At 46.6% G+C, this 27,669-nt stretch overlaps 1 protein-coding gene across 1 annotated transcript; it reads left to right on the top strand.

Moving 5' to 3' along the window:
* The first annotated feature begins 2,662 nt into the window (after positions 1 to 2,662).
* On the top strand, positions 2,663 to 27,642 carry YY1 (YY1 transcription factor). Its single transcript, XM_075615082.1, has 5 exons — positions 2,663 to 3,304; positions 22,021 to 22,183; positions 23,342 to 23,402; positions 25,596 to 25,754; positions 26,256 to 27,642. The coding sequence occupies exons 1-5, from the start codon at positions 2,755 to 2,757 to the stop codon at positions 26,436 to 26,438; spliced, it is 1,116 nt and encodes a 371-aa protein (XP_075471197.1). The 5' UTR covers positions 2,663 to 2,754; the 3' UTR covers positions 26,439 to 27,642.
* The last annotated feature ends 27 nt before the right edge of the window (positions 27,643 to 27,669 follow it).

Here is a 27,669-nt window from a genome sequence, read left to right as displayed (position 1 = left end):
AAATCTTCAAGCTGAGTTCCTGATACCAGAGTGGATAAAAGGCTGACATTGAGCAAACTCACTGCAAGTGCATATCTCACCAATACTATGATTCTGAATATTGGACATACTACCCTATGATGGTTCTTTTTCTCTTTCTTTCCCTGGTCCCTTTGCGCCTAGGTCACTCTTCTTCGTACATTTACTATTGGCAATTGTGGAGCCGTGGACCTAAGTGGCAGCAGATCTATCAGGGTCAGTCAGTATATAAAGGGTTAATACCTCTCGTTTTATTTTGAATTGGCCAGGTACAGTTTTTGTATTAATTACTGTTTTGGATTATTGTTTGGAGTTGCGCTGTATGTATCTTGCTTTTTATATATGGTATTAAGTATAAAGTTTAAATACTTCAATAATTATATAATTAAATTTTATACTTATTACCATATATGTTTTGTCAATTGGATGTAGCATTGGGCACCCCCGTCTTTTGTTGTATACATTTGCCCCGCTCAGTAGCACTCCTTTTGATATATATAGATATATATTATGATGTGGTGGGTGTTGGAGTTTGAGCTAACTGGGAATGTGTGTGAAGCGGCCCCTCCTCCCAGCGCTCACTCCTCCCACCCTTTTTAACTTGGGAGGTTCTAGCGATTTTGCTGAATGGACAGGACTCACTATGGTTGTTTCCCCTCATAGAGAAGTAAAAGGAAAGGTTCACAGTTTAGTGTTAGGACCTGCAAATTTGTTTATACCTTGACGTTTGTATGCAGGCTTATGACGTTTTGGCCAAAGGGTTTAACTAACCAAGAAAATATTATTATTGAAGTATTTAAAGTTTATACTTATTACCATGTTTTGTCAATTGGATGTAGCATTGGGCACCCCTGTCTTTTGTTGTCAACAAATTAGATTGTAAGCTCTTCGGAGCAGGGACTCCTTTTCCTAAATGTTGCCTTTATGTCTGAAGCACTTCTCCCCTTTATGTGTTATTTATATGATTGTCACGTATTTCACTGCCGCGAAGCGCTATGTACATTAATGGCGCTATATTCACTCGAATGTATGACATACATACATACATACTATGACAACAGAGTTTGTTTGTAATTCTCAGATACACGAGTCACTATAAACTTCACTTACGTTATTTTACTTATTTTGGGCTCTAAAAAGCTAGAATGATTCATTCTAGTTCAGGCGCTGTCACTCCAGTCCTCAAGGGCCACCAACAGGTCCAGGTATAACGATATACCTGCTTCAGTACAAGTGGCTCAGTCATTGACTAATAACCCTGTCTTTAAAGTGCATCAACCCTATTTGAATCATACTGTCACCTCTCCTTGAGAAGCCACCTAATTTCTCAGACAAGCGCACCAAAAATTAGAGTGTAAGCTTTTCTACATACAATGCTCTATCTATACACTGTAAGAAATAGATAATATTTATCCCTCCCTGATCACTCACGTACACACACACACACACACACACACACACACACGACCGGGCTTGATTAAGGTCCCAGGGTATCTCTGTAAACCTCACTGATTTTTAGTACAATATCTCTTATAGAATTCATTTAATCTCTGATATCATTTTTTTTTTAAGTACTCTCATCAAAATATAATTCCTTTCAGTCAAGAGCCTCAAAACTCAATGACTTCAGCTCTTGGAGGTTGTCCTCTCTCGCAGCACGACACTCACACCGCAAGAACACACTCTGACTGCAGCACGACACCCACTCACACAGCAGGAACCCACTCATACCGCAGAACAACACTCACTCTACTGGAACCCACTCACACCGCAGAACGACACTCACTCACACAGCAGGAACACACTCACACCGCAAGAACCCACTCACACCGCAAGAACGACACTCACTCACACAGCAGGAACACACACCACAGAACGACACACACTCACACAGCAGGAACACACTCACACCGCAAGAACACACTCACACCGCAAGAACCCACTCACACCGCAAGAACGACACTCACACTGCAGAACGACACTCACGCACACAGCAGGAACACTCACACCACAAGAACCCAGTCACACTGCAGAACGACACTCACACAGCAGGAACACACACACCACAAGAACCCACTCACACCGCAAGAACGACACTCACTACTGGAACCAACACACCGCAGAATACTGGAGCCCACTCACACCGCAGCACGACACCCACTCACACCGCAGAACAATACTCACACAGCAGTAACCCACTCACAGTGCAGTAGAAACACAGTTACACACCATGAACATACTCACTCTACAGCATGACATTCTACAAGATGACACTCAGGCCTCAGCTTGAACTCTATCATGCTTGCCTGTCACCACAAAAGCCCCGCCCCAGTCACATGATCACCTCGCAGCGCGCCCCCTCGCCCACGTGATCACCTCGCAGCGACCCCTCACGTGATAACCTCGCAGCGCCCCCTCCCGCCCACTTTCCCCGCTCTCTCTCTCTCTGACGTTGACAGCACGCCGCGCGCCAGCCCCAAAACCAAGATGCCGCCCACCGTCCAGCCGTTGAAATCCCAAGTCTCGCGAGATAATGCCGGAGCGGACAGCGGCGGCGAGATTTGCTGGGTCGACTTGCTATTTGTGTTATTGAAGGAGGAGGAAAAGGGGGGGGGTAAAAAAAAAAATAAAGAGACCGGGGGGGAGGGGGGGAAGAGAGTTTAATTACACCGATATCCAAAGGGAAAAATTAATAAATAAAGCAACGGTGGGGGGGAAATAAGCGGTGGATTCAACATGGCATCGGGCGACACGCTCTACATAGGCTCCGATGGCTCGGAGATGCCGGCGGAGATAGTGGAGCTCCACGAGATCGAGGTAGAATCCATCCCGGTGGAAACCATCGAGACCACGGTGGTCGGGGACGACGAAGACGACGACGATGACGACGATGACCACCACCAGCCCATGATCGCCCTCCAGCCCCTGGACCCCGACGACCCCAACCACGTCCATCACCACCACCACCAGGAGGTGATCCTGGTGCAGACCCGCGAGGAGGTGGTGGGCGGCGACGACTCGGACCTGCGGGCCGACGACGGTTACGAAGATCAGATCCTCATCCCCGTGCCGGCCCCCGGCGGGGAGGACGAGTACATCGAGCAGACGTTGGTGACTGTGGCCGGGAAAAGCTCGGGCGGGCGGCTGAAGAAAAGCGGCGGGAAGAAAAGCAGCAGCAAGAAGAGTTACCTGAGCGGGACCGAACCGAGCGGGAGGAAATGGGAGCAAAAGCAGGTCCAGATCAAGACCCTGGAGGGCGAGTTTTCCGTGACGATGTGGGCTTCGGGTGAGTGCTGTGCTCCTTGTTGTTTCTGCTCCCGCATTGCGCAGCGCTAGGCCCCCAGGGCGTGTCCCTTTACCCAGCGCACCGATTCCCCCACCGGTAAAGTCAACGCTGCCCCCCCGAAACGGTCTAATTGTTTGTGTTGAAAGGGAGCCATGTTTTTTTGGTGTGGTGCTGGGCGCCGCCATGTTCGCTGGCCAGTATGGCGGCCCCGAAAAAGATGGCGTGTGGGGCCGGGGGAACATGGCGGCGGGGAACATGGCGGCGGAGCGGGAGCGAGCGCGCTGCTGCTGGCTCGGGGACTAGGCCGCAATGGCGCACTTCGGGGAACGGGGGGGAGGGGAATGCACCGTCTCTGCTCGGCAGAGCCGCCGGGACCTCGGGGTTTTTCTTCCCCTGTTTGAGTTACATTTCCTCCCTCTCCTGAGCTCGGGGCTCACAGCGGCCTTCTCCCGGCACGCAGCCCGCCGCCCGGCCCCAGCACACCGCCGGTGTGTTTGCGGGCTCTCTGCCTCTGCTGGATGTTTTCACCTCGCTTTCTCTTTGGGATTGCCACCTATTTCGTGTGTTTATATTTCTAGGTAGTATTGTTTTTTTTTTTATATATATATATATATTTATTACATGGGGAGGCGTGTATAATATACAGATAACCCAGTCCTCCACAATGCTCAACCTTTGGCAAACTACGTATAAGCTTATTTGTATACTGTTTCTGTAGCTGAAATGTTCCCCTGCTAGCTTTATTGCAAGGGCTTTGTTAATGAGCGGCTTCTTCATGTAGGATCCAACCCTGTCGTTGTTTAGGTTACATGGGCAAATACGTATTCCGGTTTATGGATTATTTGTGTTCTTGCTGGTAACCCAAGAATTGGAGGTGTGCTTTTTCTTTTTATTTAACATATTCATCTAGTTGTGCCAGAATATTGCAGCAGAGAATATCCCGAGTGGCAGTTTGGAGGTAGAACATGCTGTGGGGGTGGGGGGCATGCACAGTGTTGTACATTGTCATTTATAAAAAATAAACTATTCTTGTCTAACACCAAATCTGGCAGCTGGCATGTCATTGCAGTATAGTTGGTTATAATTGACTGTACATAATGTTGTATTTTATGCAAATGCAGTGCGTTTTGACTGTGTATTGTCAACGCAACTGCCTTTATTGTAGTCCTTTTGTTGGTGTTCGCTTGCATTCTGATTTCAGTATAAACATGATATATATATATATATATATATATATATATATATATATATATATATATATATATATATATATTCTTTTAAATATTTATAAGCCTTCTATATTAAGTAGAGCTTAGGGCAGTGTTTTTTCAACCAGGGTTCTGCAGGCATCTGTAAAAGGGTTCCAAGCAATTTTCTGGTCGTTTTGAAAAATGTACAATGTATCTGATCTTAGACACGCAATTATAGAGGGTTGGGTTTCTTTACAGTGCAGTTGATATCGCGCTATTAGAGAGGGTTGGGGTTCTTTACAGTGCAGTTGATATTGCGCTATTAGAGAGGGTTGGGGTTCTTTACAGTGCAGTTGATATCGCGCTATTAGAGAGGGTTGGGGTTCTTTACAGTGCAGTTGATATCGCGCTATTAGAGAGGGTTGGGGTTCTTTACAGTGCAGTTGATATCGTGCTATTAGAGAGGGTTGGGGTTCTTTACAGTGCAGTTGATATCGCGCTATTAGAGAGGGTTGGGGTTCTTTACAGTGCAGTTGATATCGCGCTATTAGAGAGGGTTGGGGTTCTTTACAGTGCAGTTGATATCGTGCTATTAGAGATGGTTGGGGTTCTTTACAGTGCAGTTGATATCGCGCTATTAGAGAGGGTTGGGGTTCTTTACAGTGCAGTTGATATCGCGCTATTAGAGAGGGTTGGGGTTCAGCGGAATTTCACAATATGTTCTTTTAAAGGTTGGAAACCACTGGTTTTAAGGTATCCTTTAAGACTTCGGCTGAGTCCCCGCGCGCGCTGGCGCTCAAAGCATGCGTGGCGGGTGTCCTGTGTCTGCTCGCGGGCTAGCGGGGACGCAGCCTTAGGCTAAGGTCCCGTTGCACGCGTCCGCACGGCTGGCTTGCTTGCCGGCGGCGCGTGCAACTCGCTGTACTGCGGTCTACAGGAAACTTCAGTAGTCGCGGGGGCGTGGCCAAACGGGTCGGTGGGGGTGCGGCCATGACGTGAGGGGGCGCGGCCATGACGTGGGGGGCCGGAGCGGGAGGTGGGCGGGAGTGGGAGGATTGACAGGGAGGGGGGGGCGTGGCTTGAGCGGAGGGACCCGCTACTCTTCCCCCCCCCTCCCTCCACGGGCTGCCACGGGCTGCAGGTAAGTAAAAAAAACACACACACGCAGGCACTCATACACACACACACACACACACACACACACAGACAGAGACAGGCACGCACGCACTCAGACACACACACAGACAGGCACTCACGCTGCTTTCACTCCACACTCCTCCCCGCTCCCCGAAGCCTCTCCTCCTCCCGCAGCCTCCCCTCCCCATTGGCTCACAGCCACACCACGTGACGCGTCGAAGCTAGGAAACACCATTCTCTTGTGTCTCCTAGCGGCTGACGCGCCACAGCGTGTAGTCAGCTGTGCCGCCAGGGGGGACCGGGACCGGCTCGCGAGGATTCCCCTGCTTGTGGGGAACTCGCGACATTGCCGCCCGCGCCAACGAGCGCAGCGGGTCCCAGGCCTTAGGCTACTCTTATAGTGCGGTGATGGCGACGCTACGGTCACTGGAAAAATCAAATAGAGATGACTTCCAGCGATCGCGACCAAACAGTCGTGTCACGCTTACTATAAGCGAATGTGACGACCGCGATGCATTTGTTTTGCCGCTGTAGTCGGCACTATAAGCGCCACCTTATGGTCCTTTGCTGGCAGTTTGTTTTTGTATGCTTAAATGACGCTTTACCTTGTGTATCTGTATTTTTTGCCTTTTTATATTTTTATGAAGCAGAATTTTTGTCTTCTGACATCTTGTTAAGCTGTCCAACTCTGCTGCTATAATGTTTTTCATGTATGTTGGATTAATGGTTCCAAGTGTGACTGGTTTATTTGCCTGGTAATAGTTATATTTTGAGAATTTTGTTTGTAGTGGCTGGCCTTTTTTGTTTTCTATGGCAAACACCCCTAAGCTAAAATGTGAAAAAATGTTGCTTTGTTACAATTATGGTTATGCAATTAGATTATTTGTTTTGTGTGCATTTGTGTTCTTTGCCTAAAAACAAAGCATTGAAAATGCAGTCCCTCTTGAAACATTCTGTCTTGCCGTCTTTGGCCTAACTGGCATGAGTGCTGGCATGCCAGGGTCCCTTGTACCATACTGAGCATGGCACGCTACAGTTGCTTGTTTTCTAAGGGAGATCACATTCAGAGGTGAATGCAGTCACAAGAAAAGTAGTGGGGTCATTACCATTTGATCGCTAGTGAAGCAATAACCTGGCCATGATCCCCGAACTCTAGCGTTCTACCCCGGCAGTAAGTTTAAGTGTTCTGGGGAAGAGCCTTTGAAAATGTTGCACACCCCTGCTTTAGGCAATGAATAGGGCTAAACACAAAACAAGCATTTAGTAACAGACATCATTAGAGATGTCTAATTGTTCACAAACCAGGTGAAATTTGTCATTTAAAAAAAAAAATTGAATAAAAACAGGAAACATAAAAAACGCCATGTGTGGTTTTTGAGGGATAATGTCAGTCACTTCCGCATGTGCAGAATCTGTTTGCGCCGTCCGCGCATGCTGATTGTCAGTCACATGCGCATACGCTCCAGCGCATGCGCATCATAGATTTGCGCCGTTCGCGCATACACAGAAATGGCCAACTCAGCATGCGCATATGCAGTCATTAAGTACTGCACAAGCGAACAGCAGCGCATGCGCAGAAGAGGATGACGCTGCCGGCGTATAGACAGACAGCGCATGCTCAGAAGCGGGCGCCGACAACAGCGCATGCGTAGAAATGGCCGCCGCACTTGCATGTGCAGAAACGGCAGTTGCTGCCAGCGCATGCGCAGATGCGCCCGACATCGCCAGCAAATGCGCCGAGGCATGGACACACACTTCTGCTCAAGTGGGTGTGTACACACACACAAACAAACAAAAGGAACAGTGATATTAGAGGAATTCCCAGTGAGTACAAATATAGAAGTGCAAATAGCAAACCTTTTACAAATGTACCATTTCTAATAAAAACAATAGAAGTGCAAAAGATGCAAGGTATGTAAACATATAACACATGAATTCTATATAGATTATTATAATCTAGTAACACGAATGATTATAACAAACGAGGGGGGTGCCGAGCACTAACGTAACTCAAACTTCTTTGCATTTTGTCACTGAAATTGTATTTTGATTTATATAATTTTGATTGAATAAAAAACTTTTGAGAGTAAGGCTGCGTCCAGGGTTGCAGCAGCCGTGCGGAGGCGCGCTGAGGGAAAGCGGGTGCTTTCCCTGGCCTTGGTTCGTACTCCGTCGGGGGGCGGGCCAGTGATGTCACGGAGCTGGTCGCCCTCATTGGGCGAACCGCTCATGTGACCGGCCCTGCGCTCCCTTGAGCGCTTGAAACTAAAAATTGGATAAGACCTACGCTTCCGCACGCTTGCGGAAGCGTGCGCGAGCCCCTGCTAAAGCCACTCTCATTGCGGCTGCAGGGGCTCACTGTTAAGCAAGAGCGCGCCTCAGCACGGGTCAGCGCCTAAGCGCTGACCATGCCCGAGGCCTAACGCCATTTAGATACTTTAAAATCCAAAATGTATGTATTATTATTTAGTTAGATATCAATTGTATCATGTATTCCAACTAATACTATGGTAATTTCTGCTGGAAAAAAATATATACTGTACACAGTCTTTCAATCAAAATCATAAAAACTAAATACAATTTCAGTGCCAAAACGCAAAGAAGTTTCACTTTCTGTGTATGTTTATATATGTCTCTTACACCAAGAAGAGTTTTGAAGCTAGTTTGTAACAGTGTAGGTTGTCTTTACCTACTCCCTTTTGTATAATATAACTGTTCAACCAATGTTTTGAACACCTAATTTATTCCACAAATTCCTTCTAGATCAGGGGTGGCCAACCCATGGTCTAAGGGCCGAATGCGGCCCTTCAGTGCTTCATGTGCAGCACCTGAAGGGAAAAAAATGTGCGCTCTGACTGCAGACAATGCAGAGACCATAGACATAGAAGAGAAGCCAGAGCGCCCCATAACCAGCTCCTGTGGACCAGCAACCCCTGGTGGGCCATGAAGCAGCACAGGGTTTTGTGAATATATATCCCTGTCTGCTTGAGCTACATGTTATGCTGGCTGTGGAGACTGTCCCTGCTTTGCTGTCCAATTACCCACTCTCCAACTGCCCCATCTACATGTCGCCCCTTCAACTTGTACTCTGCTGGCTACGTCCTGTGTCAGTGTAGTGCTGTCAAATTACACTCCGCACTGACACAGCGTATAACCTGACGGCACCAGATGAAACTGGCATTGTCGGGTTATGCTCGTGACAGTGTATACAGGTATTCATTTTAATCTTTTTCTTATCGTGGCTGCTTGACAATGAGACAGGTAAACTCTGGCTCCAACTCCCAGTCCAGTGACCATCCCTGTTCTAGATCAGGGGTGCGCAAACTTTCACATGCGCACCCCCCCCCTCCTTACCTGCTCTCGGGCTCCACACGTCATATGATGTCGTGCCGCTTTGCCTTTTGACCACGCAGCGTCAAATGTCATGGCAACGCGTCACGGCAACGTGTCTGGGAAGAGCCGGCTGAGAGCAGGAAAGTGAAGTTGCAGAGGCCTCGCGCCTCCCCTGGCATTTAATTTACTTGCCTGGGGGGAAAGCGCAAGGGCTCTGCAACCGTGTGCCCCCTCCCCATTTTGCGCACCACTGTTATAGAAGATTCCTGTTTGCATTCAAATGTGCAAGTCTAAGGCCTGGGACCCGGGCGGCTGCACAAGCTTTCCCCACCAGAATGGGAATCCTCCCGAGCCGGTCCCGGTCCCCCCTCACGGCACAGCTCACTACACGCTGTGACGTGTCAGCCGCTAGGGGATTCAAGACAATTGTAATTCCTAGCGTCAACGTGTCACGTGGTGTGGCTGTGAGCCAATGAGGAGGGGAGGCTTCGGGAGGAGGGGAGGCTTCGGGGAGCGGGGAGGAGAGTGTGGAGGGAAAGCAGCGTGAGTGCCTGTCTGTGTGTGTGTCTGAGTGCGTGTGTGCGCGTGTGTGTCAGCGTGTGAGTTAGTCTCCTGCTGCAGCCGGATACAGTGTCCCTCTCCCAGTGCTGTCTGTACAAGCCCAGCCGATCACACACCTAGGGCAGCCCGAGCCCGTGGGGGGGGGTAGCGAGTCCCTCCGCTTAAACCACGCCCCCCTGCTTAAATCACGTCCCGCTCCCTACAGACCGCATATCGCGGTCTGTGTCTGTCAGCGCCCCGTCTGTCTGCAGTGCTGGCGCGCTGATGGAGGGAGCGGGGCCTTAGCCCGCGGGCATAGTCAGCACTTATCCGCTGACCCGCACTCACGCTCGGCAGTGAGCCCCTGCAGCCGCAATGAGAGCGGCTTTAGCAGGGGCTCGCGCACGCGTCTGCAGGCGTGCGGAAGCGTAGCCGAGAATTCAATTTTAGTTTCGGCACTCACGGGAGCGGTTCGCCCAATGAGGGCAAACCAGCTCCGTGACGCCACTGGCCCGCCCCCGGACAGCGCGCGAACTAAGGCCAGGGAAAGCACCCGCTTTCCCTCAGCCTCAGTGCGCCTCTGCACGGCTAAAGTCACTATGGACATAGCCTAATGACGAACTAGTGAAAATAGTGTGTGCCATAATCAACTGCATCAGAATTTATCCTTGTGTAGTATCGATTAACACACAGGAATATCTTCTGGCTGCTTCCATAGTTCTTGGCTTCATGAAGTGTATGAAAAGTTTGTATGTCTTGCGGGTGAAGCAGTGTAGCACAGGGTGAAACGTGTCTGGCACGCAAGTTGGTGAAGGAGAAAAAGCAGGGGAAAAGGGACAGTGAAGGGCTATGCCAGAATGATCACTATTAAAGGAGACGGGCTGACTGCTAAAAGCAGAACATCGATAAAGCAGAACAATCACTGGGTGTAGTAAAGAGTAGGGTTACTTACCCCTGAAAGCAGATGCCGTTCAACATCAATCCGAGGCATGGGAAAAGGGTGTATAGTGGGGGTTATTACTAGTATCCAAAGTAGTTGTCTATGACATGTAGCCACATTTTTAGTATGGTATTTGAGGCTGTACACAGTTTCAAGGCATATATGCATGACTCAACTTCTCTCCCCCACCTCTGACCCTCTTCAATTACTAGGTGGGGGGGGGGGAAAGGGGTCTGAGCTAACATGCAAGCACTCAGAATGCCTCAACCATGCACCAGCCTTCATGCTATTTAAACTAGTCGGGTCAATCATAACTAGTCTTTATTTAATACTAGCTGAGAGACCTGGCATTGCCCGGGAGTCACACTGTCCCCCCCCCCACACACACTGTCCCCCCCCCCACACACACTGTCCCCCCCCCCCACACACACTGTCCCCCCTCCCACACACACTGTCCCCCCCCCTCCCCCACACACACACTATCCCCCCCCTCCCCCACACACACACACTATCCCCCCCTCCCCCACACACACACACTATCCCCCCCTCCCCCACACACACACACTATCCCCCCCTCCCCCACACACACACACTATCCCCCCCTCCCCCACACACACACACTGTCCCCCCCCCTCCCCCACACACACACTGTCCCCCCCCCCCCCACACACACTGTCCCCCCCTCCCCCCACACACACACTGTCCCCCCCTCCCCCACACACACACTGTCCCCCCCCTCCCCCACACACACACTGTCCCCCCCCTCCCCCACACACACACTGTCCCCCCCCTCCCCCACACACACACTGTCCCCCCCCTCCCCCACACACACACTGTCCCCCCCCTCCCCCACACACACACTGTCCCCCCCCTCCCCCACACACACACTGTCCACCCCCTCCCCCACACACACACTGTCCCCCCCCCCTCCCCACACACACACTGTCCCCCCCCCTCCCCCACACACACACTGTCCCCCCCCTCCCCCACACACACACTGTCCCCCCCCTCCCCCACACACACACTGTCCCCCCCCTCCCCCCCACACACACTGTCCCCCCCTCCCCCCCACACACACTGTCCCCCCCTCCCCCCACACACACTGTCCCCCCCCTCCCCCCCACACACATTGTCCCCCCCTCCCCCCCACACACATTGTCCCCCCCTCCCCCCCACACACACTGTCCCCCCCTCCCCCACACACACACTGTCCCCCCCTCCCCCACACACACACTGTCCCCCCCTCCCCCACACACACACTGTCCCCCCCTCCCCCACACACACACTGTCCCCCTCCTCCCCCACACACACACTGTCCCCTCCTCCCCCACACACACACTGTGCCCCCCCCCTCCCCCACACACACACTGTGCCCCCCCTCCCCCACACACACACTGTGCCCCCCCTCCCCCACACACACACTGTGCCCCCCCCTCCCCCACACACACACACTGTGCCCCCCCTCCCCCACACACACACACTGTGCCCCCCCTCCCCCACACACACACACTGTCCCCCCCCTCCCCCACACTCACACACGGTGTCCCACACACATTGTCCCCTCCCCCCCCCCTCCTCTCCCCACGCACACACAAAGGCCCCTCACCTCTGCCAGGACTCACAGCACCGCTCCTCTCTCCCGCGCTCCTCCGATTGTCGCGCGCCTGGCCCTTCTCTGCTCTCCCTCCTCCCGTCCGGGGAGCGCTGCGCACGCGCCCCCTTTCTGCAGAGCCGCCGGGAAACGCAGGGAAGGTGCAGGGCCTGTCTGTGTGACGGCCACCGGGAGGGGGGAAGGTGCAGGGCCTGTGAGCGCTGCGCACGTGCCCCCTCTCTGCAGAGCCGCAGGGAAGGTGCAGGGCCTGTCCGTGTGACGGCCACCGGGAGGGGGGAAGGTGCAGGGCCTGTGAGCGCTGCGCACGCGCCCCCTCTCTGCACCTGTGAGCGCGAGCCGGCGGGAAACGCAGGGAAGGTGCAGGGCCTGTCCGTGTGACGGGAGTGACGGCCACCGGGAGGGGGGAAGGTGCGGGGCCTGTAGTGACGGCCACCGGGAGGGGGGAAGGTGAGCTGCGGTCCGGGTGACGGGGGAGAGTGACGGCCACCGGGAGGGGGGAAGGTGAGCTGCGGTCCGGGTGACGGGGGAGAGTGATGGCCACCGGGAGGGGGGAAGGTGAGCTGCAAGGGGGCCTGAAGCAGTGGTGTGAGTGTGAGGCCAATGAGAGGTGTGCGGGGGCGGGTGGGCCAAGGGACCAATGAGATTGCCGCTACGGACAGGGAACACAGTACAGACAGAGAAACATACAATGCTTTCAGAAATATATAGTAAAGAAAGATAGTGCTTTTCTCCCAATGGGACTCAACACATCACAATTATAGTATAGTGCGCGGTACGCAGCACATAGGAGTTTTACAGACTCAGGACTTGTCCAGATGAGCTTACAAACTGTTTTTGGTGTCTGAGGGACAGGGGGATAGAGTACCTTGTCCAATAACACAAGGGAATTAAACCACACTCCACTGATTAAAACGCTGTCCATTGTTTTCAGTCGGTGTTTCTTTTCTTGAGTTTTTATTTGTTTTTGTTTTAAATTTTTGTTGACAATTGCGGCTTTATACAATACAGCAAGGCCCCACTAATACGGCGAGTTCCGTTCTGAGGACCCGCCGGAAAGTGGAACCGGTGATTTTCGTTAGGTGCGCATGCGCAGACCGGCAATGCGCCGTTCTGCGCATGTGCGACCCCGGGCTGGCCTGTTTTGCACATGCGCGACCCCTGGGTGGCACCCTTCCTGGCACCGGCGGATCGCCGAGAAGCGGGGCCCTGCTATATTCTAACTAAAAAAAAACGATCCATCAAACATTGTCGACACAACATTCAATTCTTTTTTCTGAGATCACTTGCAACTATAACACACATCACTGCGAAATGCTCAAAGAACTAGATTGGTCATCACTCGAGTTTAGGCACAAAGTTCACATTTCTTGTTTTGCCTTCAAATTCTTTATGGGCAAGCTACCCAGCTACCTGAACAAGCTCCTCACCCCTACCACATGCAGCACCTATCACCTGAGATCAGACTCCAAAAGACTGTTCATGGTCCCAAGGCTCAACAAAGTATCCGGCCACTCCTCCTTCTCTTACCGTGCACCCCAAAACTGGAACAACCTACCGGAGACTCTCACTCCCACCACAAGTCTAAGTTCTTTCAAATCTAAGGCTGTCACACATTTTAATGTGGTCTGTAACTGTTTCATAGGCCCATAATACAAATTATCTTTAACTTGCATGCAATGTCTTGTGTATAATGTATACCCTGCTCATTATGTAACTGTATTTGTAAACATGTATTATTTGTCTTAACTCTGTGCCCAGGACATACTTGAAAACGAGAGGTAACTCTCAATGTATTACTTCCTGGTAAAATATTTTATAAATAAATAAACTTGTACATTGTATATTGCAGTCCTTCCAACGTAACAATAGAGATTCCATATTCCAAGGTAAAAGACAACCAAGAAAAACAATCAGATCAACATTCAAATTGATTTGATACACTTTACAGTGGTATTGATAGTCAGTCAAACTATCATCACACAATTCTAACATAAGATTATTTGCCTAAATTCCAAATGATCCTTGTTCGGTGTATGAAGGACCCTGGTATTATAGGCTAAAATCCCAGCTCCAAAGTCTGTTGCCATTATACTCATGATGGGGAGCCTGTATTTTGGAACTCTTCCACGATCTTGCTGGTATATTTTTGGTGGTATGGATGAGATGTCTAATTAAAGTCTTTATATGTTTAGGGATACCTGTATCGATTTTAGCCCAAGCCGCACCTTCTTGGGCTGGAAGGGGATATGTACCTCTTTGATATTCTTTACCTCACTGAAAACCTTTTTTGTAAAAAAAAAGGTAACTTTAGGGCAACTCCACCTTATGTGCAGATCAAATGCTGTCTGCCCCTCATAGTCTCATAGACGTCTGTTTGGCCGGGTTGCATACGGGCTAATTTAATAGGAGTCTGGTACGTTCTATAGAACATTTTATTGCCTGTTTCCGTTATTGAGGCAGAAACCGAGGCCTTGCGTAACTACCCCCAAATGTCCTGCCACTCTTCACTAAGCGCCTCCCTATGTCAGAGTGGCAGGCTTCTAGTGTAGGCGCCATGTCTTCTGTATAGAGAGATAGGATAGCTGCCTCTGAATCCTAGATGAGGCATGTCTAGGCTCCTCATTATATATTATCTATTCTAAAGCGGATGGAAATGTTTGGTTTGGAGGCATGTGGTATCTGAAAGTATTGGTAGAAGTGAATTCAATCTATTTGTTTTTGCAGTTGTAGCATGGATTGCACCTTGTTGGTAGACATGTTTAAATCTGAATATAGGCACTGTGTTTAATGCAGTGATAAGTGGCTCGAATTCTATTCCGTAATAGGGTTTAAACATTTAATTTTTGTAAACGGTGAAACCATACTGTAGAGCTGCAGTTTGGAGAGGCTCAGTGCTCCAGTTATGGAGAGCGTTTGGGATAAATGGATATGCTTTCAGACCCCTCAAGTATAGACCCAATCAGGGTGAAAGTAGCATAGCTATAGGCCTTGCCTCTGTAATAATTTCCTCCAATTCTATCTAGTGGGCATCAGACAGTGGAGTACCAATATGTTAGTGTTCTGAGCGATGTGGGCAGAGTGGTACAATTTAATGTTAGGGCTGGCTAATCCTCATTGTTCCTTGGGGGAGCATAAAATCTTCCATCTAATAAATAAAAAAATAAAAAAAACTTTTCATTCCAAATAAATCTCATGTCTACTGATTTTGTAAAAAAAAAAAGGGTTTTGGAGCCGGGATGGTCAGTAAAGTGAATAAATAAATACATTTTGGCAATATCATCATTTTAATAGCCGTTGTTCTACCCTACCAGGTTAGCATTAGCCCTTTCCACGTGTCTAACAACGTTCTTAAATCTGTAAGTGCTTTACTATAATTCAACTCATAGAATCTTTGTAAATTACCTGGGACTTGTACCCCAAGGTAAGTAATATGATCTATTGCTTACTGGAATGTAATTCCTGTCTATAGATTTTAGGGATGCGAGCCCAGCCACCTTAGTTTAGATTTTGTATAATTAATCTTGGTCTTCTCCTTAGATTTGGAGCATCAAGTCAAGAGGGCAACTTTGTGAGTGGGGCCAGACGAGATGCTCCAATAATTTTGTAGTTGTTCCTAATACCCTGTGCCAACGGTTCAATAGCCAGGGTGAAATACTGAGTCTTATTCCCATTATTTAAGAACGCAGATTTGGGCGTGTTGTTATTAAGGGCCTGGATCATTGAACAGAATTTAGGGCCAAATTCAAACTTCTTCAAAGTGGCTGATTGATATGGCCATTCCACAGTCAAATGATTTTTCAACATCTAATGATAAACCTTTTGTTTTATCTATACTTTGCTATTCTATACTTGGATACATCATTGATCCTGGTAACAAACCCCACTCCCACACCCCATTAAATACACTACATAAGAGGACATAATGCAGGAGCTAAGAATTTGTCATTTGCTTGGATACCCATCCGGAACGCCCAGCTCTAACATTAAGAGATGTGATTGCACCCGCTATTTCAGTGACAGATGGGGTCCTCTAGAACAGGGGCGCGCAAACTTTTTTTTTTTTTTTTTTTTTTCTGCGCCCCCCTGCTGGCTTTCCTCCAAACCCAGGGGACCCAGAATTTGTGGCAGCACTCCCATTTGTGTGTGTGTATAAGAACTACACCGGCCAACAGACCATAGCATTATTAAACCTCTCTGAATAGACCATCCAACAGAATGAATTAGCAACCAATAATCATAAAAACATGAAACCTTCTATAGAATGACCCCAGAACGGGGCTAACAATGAAGTAGATATATTGGTGACTGTTAGACCATCAGAACACCATAATTATCAACCCATGTTGTGTGCGTATTGTCCCTGACCCTGTCCCTGGCAGAGTTGGCACAAAGGTCTTAAAGCCAGCTAGTTTTGCCAGGAGTGGCTCAGTGAGTAAAAACACTGACTGGCACTGAGTTTGAAACAGGGGAGTCTGGTTCAATTCCCGGTGTTGGCTCCTTGTGACCTTGGGCAAGTCATTTATCTCCCTGTGCCTCAGGCACCAAAAAAAACAGTTTGTAAGCTCCACGGGGCAGGGCAGCACTATACAAGAACATGCTATTGTTGTTATTATTAATATTATTAACAACCTTCGGTTGGGGCATTCTTTTGCGAAGCCAGAAAATCCTTGACATTAGAACACAGAAATGTATTTTCGTTGTTGGACATGCAGAAGTTTTGCTGGATACCATAGGGCTATTTTAACTCCCGCTTTCATCAGCGGTTCTCGCCATTTAAGCATCTCCTCCTTTTCCTTGAGGTTTTGGCACTAAAGTCGGGGGTTATCATAATTTGACTTTGATAGTAGGATAGTTGTTTCTGCCGAGCCACTTTAAAGATGGTTTCTTTATCCTGGTTTCGCTGCAATTTCATCAGGATAGGTCTCACTCTGTCATTGGAGTTTGGTCTGGGACCAAATGATCTGTGTGCTCTTTCGAGTTCAAAACCTGGATTTTGGTAGTCTTTTCCTAGAATCTCATTCAGTAGGACTCTGATAAATTCAACCGTCGAACCTTTTATGATCCTTCAGGTACCCCAATAATCGTTAGGGTTAACCCATCCTGATTCTCATAATCCTCCAATTTATCTAATTTTGGTCACCTCTCTTTCAATGGAAAGGTATTTATGTATTGCCTCCTGTTGAATTTCAGTTGCCGTGACTATGGTCTATTTCAGTTAGTTTCTCTTGAGCTGGTCTAATTTAGAATCAACAGGCCACTTAGTGAGATCTGTATGGTTGGATCGGAGTTCCTTTAGCAGAATGTGTTGAAAGTCGGAATTTCCAACTGCTTGTGAGTTGTCAGTGTCTTCTATTTCAGATTCAACCTGATTAGGGGGTTCCTGGTTATCAACTGATTTTATCCTTAAGGTAGTCCTTGATGGATTTTGGTGTATTGTCTACTTTAGTTTTACCCATTCTGTCTCGCTAGTGGTGGTTATATGTAGACAATATGAAAGGTCAGGTAATATAAGGAGATATAGCAAGGTGCTCCAAGGTATTATAACTGTGGGATTAATTCAACGATCCCCTAAGTAGCATTGGCTTCCGTGTAAGTTTTTTGCAGATATCCGTGCAATTGACTCTTTGGCACCATTTGCATACGCTTCTACGTTATACTGGTGTCCATATCAGCAGCTTCTGAGGAGGAAGTACACTAAACCACATTATGTAGCATAGTTGGCGAAGTTGCTTCCAAAGGAAATAACAATTTACTGATTAGCTGGGCTGACCTGGCACCAGTGCCATCTTGCCCATGGTGCATATCGGTGCTCTGGGAGGTGGGGGGGGAGGGGAAGTGGGGGAGCGACACACACGCGACACCTACCTGTACTTCCGGACGCCGCCATCTTCTCACTCGGCGCCACGAGGGAGGAAGGGGGTCCTTCCGGTCGCCGCCATCTTAGGCGCCGCGTGGCAACCTGCCTGTTCCCCCGCCGGGGAGGGGGAGAGGTGATTTGGAGCGGGGAGGGGGGGAGGGGATTTGGAGCGGGGAGAGGTGAGTTGGAGCGCCGCTGGGGAGAGGTGAGTTGGAGCGCCGCCGGGGAGGCGGAGAGGTGATTTGGAGCGCCGCCGGGGAGGGGGAGAGGTGATTTGGAGCGCCGCCGGGGAGGGGGAGAGGTGATTTGGAGCGAGGAGAGGTGAGTTGGAGCGGGGAGGGGGAGAGGTGAGTTGGAGCGGGGAGGGGGAGAGGTGAGTTGGAGCGGGGAGGGGGAGAGGTGAGTTGGAGCGGGGAGGGGGAGAGGTGAGTTGGAGCGCCGCCGGGGAGGGGGAGAGGTGATTTGGAGCGGGGAGGGAGAGAGGTGAGTTGGAGCGGGGAGGGGGAGAGGTGAGTTGGAGCGCCGCTGGGGAGGGGGAGAGGTGAGTTGGAGCGGGGAGGGGGAGAGGTGAGTTGGAGCGCCGCTGGGGAGGGGGAGAGGTGAGTTGGAGCGGGGAGGGCGAGAGGTGAGGTGGAGCGGGGAGAGGTGAGTTGGAGCGGGGAGGGGGAGAGGTGAGTTGGAGCGGGGAGGGGGAGGGGGAGAGGTGAGTTGGAGCGGGGAGAGGTGAGTTGGGAGAGGTGAGTTGGAGCGGGGAGAGGTGAGTTGGGAGGGGGAGAGGTGAGTTGGAGCGGGGAGGGAGAGAGGTGAGTTGGAGCAGGGAGGGGGAGAGGTGAGTTGGAGCGCCGCTGGGGAGGGGGAGAGGTGAGTTGGAGCGGGGAGGGGGAGAGGTGAGTTGGAGTGCCGCTGGGGAGGGGGAGAGGTGAGTTGGAGCGGGGAGGGCGAGAGGTGAGGTGGAGCGGGGAGAGGTGAGGGGGAGCGGGGAGGGGGAGAGGTGAGTTGGAGCGGGGAGGGGGAGAGGTGAGGTGGAGGGGGAGAGGTGAGTTGGAGCGCCGCTGGGGAGAGGTGTGTGTGTGTGTGTGTGTGTGTGTGTGTGTGTGTGTGTGTGTGTGTGTGTGTGTGTGTGTGTGTGTGTGTGTGTGTGTGTGTGTGTGTGTGTGTGTGTGTGTGTGTGTGTGTGTGTGTGTGTGTGTGTGTGTGTGTGTGTGTGTGTGTGTGTGTGTGTGTGTGGCGCGCGCCGAGCCTAGGGGAAGAGAGTGGCAGTTGGGTGACGTCACACCCAACAATCTGATTGGTCCTCAGCCTCTGGCCAATCAGATTCACCGCAGATAGCACTAACCATTCGATTTTATATATTAAGATGCATTTGTAGTGAAAAGTTATTATGAAGCCATCATTCTTCAAAAGGATAAATAGAAGTAACTATTTACATTCAGCAGACACAGAAAAAGAAAAACTTATTTTTAATAGGATGCAGCTAAGTAAAACTGAGGGTAATTGGAGAGTTGATTGTTTAAAAACACATCACAGGGTGAAAGCAAGATCCTGAGCAGCTCATTTTTTATTTTTGTTAGAAAGCAGTGATGAATGTGCTGGTTGAAGGGGCAGTCCCTCCTAGGATGAAAGTGAACAAAGGGCAGGGGCAAATGTAACTGGTTAAATATAGATGATTGACGCACTTTTTTTTATTTATTTTGAAAGAAAATTAGGCCAGTATAACTAATTTTATTAAACTTCACTTTTCAATGATAAATGCTTTTAGGCAGTTTTAACTCTTTATCTAATGCCTCTGGTTGATTAAACCGTTTCAGTCCTTAAACGATTGTAGAATTGTGTTTTATTTTTTATATTCCTATGCCATTTTTTGTATAGTAATTGCAAAGCCATCATTGGTCAAACAAATAAACATAAGTTGTTGATATGCTTATATTCTGCTGATCGAGCGCGTGTTCCTTTTATTTTTTTAAGCACAGAAATAAGTTTAAAAAAAAGGGATAGTGTAGCGCAAACAAATTTATATAAAATATATATATATATATATATATATAGATATAGATATATATAGATATCTATATATATAAGTGAAGACCTAAATGTTCAGCGTGAATTAGTGAAGGGTGGCTGCCATTAAGTATATAAGACTGACTATGTCTGATAAACAATTATGCAAACAAAAGAGGATATACTCGGTGCCTAATGAAAATCTCCATATGTAGTGTGATTAAAGGTCACACTGATGTAATATACAACCGTCAGTTGTTGTAGACAAATGTCCTGGTTGCTGCTGTCAGAATTCAGGGATGATTCCCAATGCATGAAATGAGATAAACATATATAGCATAACACTGTAAGGTAGTTGGAAAGCACAAAATATTGTGCTAGATAAGATCAGAGGATTTGAATAAAAGTGACAAGGTAAGTGGGGGGGGGAAAGAAAGGTACATTTATTAAAAAAATATAGAACAAAATACAATGACAATATAATATAACGACAAAAGTAATAGTCGTATTGACCGCTTCCAATGGCAATCCGCTGCAGTAAATAGATCCCTACTTACTAGACATAAGTAGGATAGCCGAGGTGGATAATCTGAGAGTAAACCCTCTCATAGACGTCAGGGTAACCCAATAGTCCGCGTGGTGCGCCGCATCCCAGACCTGCTGATGACGACTGATTGTTCCTACTGCCTCCTGTAGTCTCCACACAGGTTCCCTCACGTCTCGCGAGAGAGTGAAGCCGGTTCCGGTATCCGGAGCTCAACTGGAGTTAGTCCGTAAGCTTCAGCTTCAATATGCTGAACAGTTCTGCTGTGCAGGGTCAAATAGAGTTAGCCCTCATGTTTCGAGAGATACAGAGTGTATCTTTTTCACTTACCTGTCACTTTTATTAAAATCCCCTGATGTTCTTATCTAGCACAATATTTTGCGCTTGCCAACTACCTTACAGTGTTATGCTATATGTTTTTATCTCGTTTCATGCATTGGGAATCATCACTGAATTCTGACTGCAGCAACCAGGACATGTGTCTACAACAACTAACGGTTGTATATTACATCAGTGAGACATTATCACACTACATATGGACATTTTCATTAGGCGCAGAGTATATCCTCTCGTTTGTATAGAAATAAATAAAACTATCTTTTTAAGGTCGTCAACTACACAGAGCTGCTTTATAATTTTTACCTGCAATAGGGGGCTGCCCCTTTAAGTGTTTTGTTTTTGAGGCTGACTTGTATATTGTCGTAGTAGAGGTAAAAGTCCCTAACAACATTCTTTGAGCACTGAGGAAAATGTGAATAAATGTTCTTTTTGACATTGTTTCAAAATAGTACTTGATTTATTTTTTTTGTTTTGTAACTGAACTAATAAGTAAGCACTTCACGAGTTTTACCTCTACAACGACATATATAGAGAAGTGTTGGACAAGGAGTGTATTGTACTCCAGCATAGTCTAATCCAGTGACTGGCTTTGAGTGAAGCAAAACATTGACAACTTACAACACCATTTGTATAGCTTTATCTCAATCAACAAATCAGAATGAAAAAGTTAAATACTGTACACACATTAGATAAACATTGTTCATTTTACAGTTACGATCTAAATGTTCTTTCAATATGACACAAGCTAGTTTCACAATTTTTACACCACACTGATTTGTATTCTTTCAATCATTTTGTAAATTGTATTTCCAAATCCATTTTGGTAGTGTATGGTGTATAACTGGGTATATGGACTTTATAATTTCAATTCTATTTTGGTATATGGATCATGTTTGTTCTGTTCCTCCTTCACCATCATTATATTGGTGCCACATGCACTGTGTATCACCTAAACATACATGTGTAATACATCCCGTGAGCTTTGACATTCTTGGAATTGTGGTTGCTTTGGGATCATGTAAAACTTTCAGTGGCTGCTACAGCATAAAAACATTAATTCGCATTGATATTGAACTTTTGTTTAGTTACACAAGTTATACATTTAAACTAGCGTTAAAAACATTTGCAAAATGTATGTGCAGAGAAGGGTGTGATCTCACCGTGAATGTAATATTTCTTTAAAATAATTTTAGGCTATTCATAACATTTGGTTCTTATGTTTTCAGATGATAAGAAGGATATTGACCATGAAACGGTGGTGGAAGAACAGATTATTGGAGAAAACTCTCCTCCCGACTATTCTGAATACATGACAGGGAAGAAACTTCCCCCAGGAGGAATTCCCGGCATTGATTTGTCTGATCCCAAGCAGTTGGCTGAATTTGCAAGGTAATTGTATGAGGAAACCATTTTATTGCCCCATGTTCTCTTAAGTTTATACAGTGTGTTGTGTTTTTTTTTTTTTTTTCAAGTGATCTTTTCTGCCGTTAAAGTGGCAATACCGTTTGTGTTTGATTTAATTTTTTTAGTAGATGGAGCTGTTGCTTAGCTTTACAGAAATGTAATTGCCTAAGCTGTCGGTCGATTGGCAAAGATCCTGCTTCCCCGGGTTCACAGTATGGCTGCTCAATTTCAGAAGGAAGAACTGTGCCTTTGTAAATGGTTGCTACAGTATATGGGTGCCTTTTGTAAATGGACAGCTACCAAGGAAGCTTAATACATTAAAACTAATTAAAAGAGGCATAATAAGGGGAGGAAAATGCAGTAAGTATCATCTAAAATTACACAAATGATTTATTAAAAACACAGGAATTTGAATGTATTGCTGCTTCCAGGTCCATGTTAAGTGTCCTTTTCTTTTACCTTCATTCAAAATATAGAAATGTTTAAATAAATGTAGTTTTTTTTTTTATTGGCAAAGGTGACACTATTAAAGCCTTGTAAATCTAATTGTACATTATGCAATAAATAATGCATTAATTTGTTTCTAAAAGTTACCTATGGACATGGAAAGAAAATTACTTAATTTAGTTTTTTTCCATTCAGATTGGGTGTGTTCTGGTAGCTGTATTGGTCACTGAATATTGATACTTAACATTTTGTCATCTAGTATGTTTGTTCATTTTTCAACCAGGGTTTCCGCTGTCCCAGGCACGGCGGTGGCACCCCACGCAGCAGTGACCCGGCGGCTCCCTAGCTCAGCAGCAGCAGTCGCCCGGTCACTGCTATCCTTCCTCCCTCCTCCTGTCGGTGCCGGGTGTGGTGTTCAACTTCCGGCTGACAGAAGGGAGTTGCTGACTGGTGCAGGCCCGTGTGCATGGGGAGGAGGGGGGGAGAGGGGTTTGGGTTCCCCAGAACTTTACAATCTAATTCTAGATTTCCTTAACCAAAAATAGGTGAAAACCACTAGTTTATTCACATTGTTTTCACGTATAAAACAAAAGATTTGTTGGAATTTTCACCATAATATGGTAATAAAGCAGCTTTGGAATCCTAAAGGTCCAAATTGATCCAATATTTTTATACATACTGTTGTTTTTTCCCAAGAATGAAGCCTAGAAAAATCAAAGAAGATGATGCTCCAAGAACGATAGCCTGCCCACACAAAGTATGTACAATTAGATTAAAATCTCTGATATAAACTTGGCAAATGTCAGTACTTTTGGTGACTTGGTCTTATTCAATATCCTCAGAAGCAAGATCAGGTGAACCCTGCTAATAACTTGCACTGCAGAGGATAGTGATCCCTTAGAGGACCAGTTCCTCCCTGGCAACACACGTGTATGTATTTGACATGTATAGGAAGCAGGGTGTCTCCTGAACTGCGTTTAATTTTCGCTCCAGGGACTCCCTGCTCCCCGTGATACTTACCCGAGTCGTTTGGTTGCCTATTGGCCCTTGTGACGCGGAAGAGTTAAACGTCCATTTTATTTCCCTTGAATTGAAGGCGATTTATCCTGGGGGACTGAGGACAGAGCTGAAATTAAAGTGGTTCAGCTCTGGAGATACCCAGCTTCCTATGTATGTATGTCTTTATTATATAGCGCCATTAGTGTACATAGCGCTTCACAGTAATAATACATGTGACAATCCTATAAATAACATAATACAAATAACAGATCATGGGAATAAGTGCTTCAGACATAAAAGTAACATTTATGAAAAGGAGTCCCTGCTCCGAGGAGCTTACAATCTAATTGGTAGGTAGGAAGAACCTACAGAGACAGTAAGAGGGGATTCTGGTAAGGGCGTCTGTAGGGGGCCAAGCTTTATGTATCGTGTCTAGTATTATCCATGGTGCTACTCATATGCTTCTTTAAGCAAGTGGGTCTTAAAGGTGAATAGAGAGGGGGCTAGTCGGGTATTGAGGGGAAGGGCATTCCAGAGGTGTGGGGCAGTCAGTGAGAAAGGTTTAAGGCGGGAGTGGGCTTTAGATACAAAGGGGGTAGAGAGAAGACATCCTTGAGCAGAACGCAAGAGTTGGGATGGTGCATAGCAAGAAATTAGGGCTGAGATGTAAGGAGTGCAGAAGAGTGTATAGCTTTAAAAGTGAGAAGTGAGTGCGAGATGCAGGATTTGATAGGAAGCCAGGAGAGTGATTTCAGCAAGGGAGATGCTGAAACAGATTTTAGGAAAGAGTAGAGTGATTCTGGCAGCAGCGTTTAGGATAGATTGTAGGGGAGACAGGTGAGAGGCAGGAAGGCCGGACAGCAGGAGGTTACAGTACTCGAGACTGGAGAGAATAAGGGCCTGAGTCAGTTTTAGCAGTCGAGCAACAGGAAAGTGCCTATCTTTTTAATATTGCGGAAGATAAAACGAAACGGTTTTAGAAATGTTTTGAATGTGAGAGAGGAGTAGAGCTTGACCCATAAGCAGCGTGCTTGGGCTACTGGGTGAATGATGGTATAACAACAGTAATGTGGAAGGAGGTAGTAGGACCAGGTTTGGGAGGAAGTATGAGGAGCTTGGTTTTTGCCATGTTCAGTTTAAGTCGGTGTAGGGCCATCCAGGATGATATTGAAGAGAGACATTCAGACATTTTGGTCTGTACAGCAGGTCTAAGGTCAGGGGCTGAAAAGTACATTTGTCTGTCGTCCGCATAGAGGTGATCTTTAAACCCAAGAGATGGGATTAGGTCACCTAGAGAAAGTGTGTACAGAGAAAAGAGAAGTCCCCTGACAGAGCCCTGGGGTACCCGCACAGAGAGATCGATAGAGGAGGGCGTGTTGGCAGAAGAGACACTGAAAGTACGATGGGAGAGGTAAGAGGAGATCTAGGACAGAGCTTTGGTACGAATACCAAGAGTATGGAGAAGGAGAAGAGGGTGGTCCACGGTGTCAAATGCTGCAGAGAGGTCGAGTAATATGAGCAGAGTGTAATGACCTATGTCTTTGGAAGCATGGAGGTCATTACTTATTTTAGTGGGGGCTGTTTCAGTTGAGTGAGCAGTGCGGAAGCCAGATTGTAGAGGGTCTAGGAGAGAATGCGTGTTGAGCAAATTGAAGCAAACGAGGGAATACAAGACGTTCAAGGAGTTTAGAGGCAAAAGGCAGGAGGAAGGCAAGTTACATAGTCGATCTAAGTAAACAAAGCAGGAGGAACTGATCCTTTAGTGCATCTATACTTTAGAATCTGAGTTTAAGCCAAAACTGGCAATGGGTTAGCTTTAAAAAGTGTGCGTCATTTCCCCTGGTCACACTGTACAAACTTGATGGATTAAATTTTTTTTTATAATAATGTATTTGTGGAGGTGTGGGTACTTAAGGATTATCTAATTCTCTACCTTTTTTTTCCCCCCCAGGGTTGCACCAAGATGTTCAGGGATAACTCTGCAATGAGGAAGCATTTACACACACATGGTCCAAGAGTACACGTCTGTGCAGAATGTGGGAAAGCCTTCGTTGAAAGTTCAAAACTTAAGAGACATCAACTGGTTCACACTGGCGAGAAGCCATTTCAGGTAATGTATAGGCTCCATGAATCTACTTGACATTTGTACTTTAGAACTGTGTGGTTTTTTTTTGTTTTTGTTTTTTTTTTGCGTTTTATTGGCCTTAAAATCTTAGTGGTTTTTATTGTAGGGTTTTTAGACTCTGAATAGTTGATAAAGTGCTGGATTGATCATAATACAGTTCCTGCTTTAAATAGGGCAGGGGGTAGCCAGACCCATTACCAAATGTTGAAACAACCAAGAAACAATAGGCAGCGATAGTAACACCAACATCATTTACATTTTGATTGCACAGCTGTCTATTTTTTTAATATAAATTGTTTCTTTTATTTAAGGAAGCCGCAAATAATATAGTCTGTAAGCTCAAGCTTTTGCTACAGTATGATGGCATCATAGTTGACTTTTACTGTAGAAGATATAATACACTAAAGCTGTGGCTCCTATTCGACCAACTAAGTGATCTGTATGTGCTAGTTCTTTCGCTCAAAGCGTCCTTTCTTTCCTTTACAGTGCACATTTGAAGGCTGTGGCAAGCGATTCTCATTGGACTTCAATTTGCGCACTCATGTGCGAATTCACACCGGAGACCGGCCCTATGTGTGCCCTTTTGATGGCTGTAATAAAAAATTTGCTCAATCGACCAACCTGAAATCTCACATTTTAACACATGCTAAAGCCAAAAACAACCAGTGAAACTCCACAGATGGAAAGACGTCTTATCCTACAGAGCTTCTTTACAGGCATATGATACAAATATGCCTCCCCTTTGTATATGGTTACCAGGGAAGAATTTTAAAAGAATCCTACTCTACTAAGACAGTTTTGATAGCGTACTGTAGTATAATTATTAAAGAAACAACTATAAGATTACAGTGCTTAAGTTGCTGTTGCCCTGTTATCCTGTTTTCATAAGTGTTTTTGTAATGTCGCCCCAACAGGAGAACAATGTCATGAATTTGCATCAAGACTTTCTACCACAGTACTAAAATTGGACTTTTCACACTTATAAATAGAATCTCACCCGTTGCTTTTTTTTATTTTTTATTTTGTATTTTCCAAGTGTGCATATTGTACACTTTTTGGGGTTATGCTTAGTAATGCGATGTGATTATTCTGGAGGTTGATAACTTTGCTTGCAGTAGATTTTCTTTAAAAGAATGGGCAGTTACTGTACTACATGCATACTTCAAAAGTATTTTCCTGTAAAAGAAACTATATAGGTTTTGTTCGCTATCTTTATTTTGGTTGTGTTTTTTTTTGTTTTTTTTAGATAACACATTTTTGTATTGTATCGTTTAGCTGTATTGGAATCATGTAGCATCAAATATTAGACGTGAGTTAAACTAGTGTTAATCAATTAAATCCATTTTAGTCACTTTGAAAAAATACTGCCAGATCCGGTTGTTCATTGTAATTCCATTTGACATTTCAGTTTCAGAGATTGGTGCTCCGTTGTAGAATGTATTGTATAGACACTGACCTTTTTTATTAACGTGACTATATGTATACATGCCATGTAATAGAAAGGAGAATAAACCAGCATCCCTCGACAGAACACATCAGAACATTATCTATATAAGCACAGACTATTATTTGCTGACCTGAACTATAACAACACTTTTTGAACCTCCCAGAAACTGGAAACAAAATATATTTTTTCCCCCCTTCAATTAGTTTGCTTTCAAGTACAATTTGTGGTAGAATGTCTTAAGATTTGATCCTTTGTGGTAGAAGTATCTGGCTATCCTAGTGATTGTGCAGTAATAGAACGAAACTTTTAAAATACCCCTTTTTCAATTATTCAAATCAAATTGTAAAGTAAAATGTCACGTTACAATATATATCAGGCCTGCACAACTCCAGTCCTCGAGGGCCGCAAACAGGCCAGGTTTTCAGGATATCCCTACTTCAGCACAGCTGGCTC

This window comes from Ascaphus truei, chromosome 9 (assembly GCF_040206685.1).
Source record: "Ascaphus truei isolate aAscTru1 chromosome 9, aAscTru1.hap1, whole genome shotgun sequence".
Classification (NCBI taxonomy): domain Eukaryota; kingdom Metazoa; phylum Chordata; class Amphibia; order Anura; family Ascaphidae; genus Ascaphus; species Ascaphus truei.
Note: the sequence above shows the minus strand (reverse complement) of the source record. Positions and strands in the feature narration are given on the sequence as shown.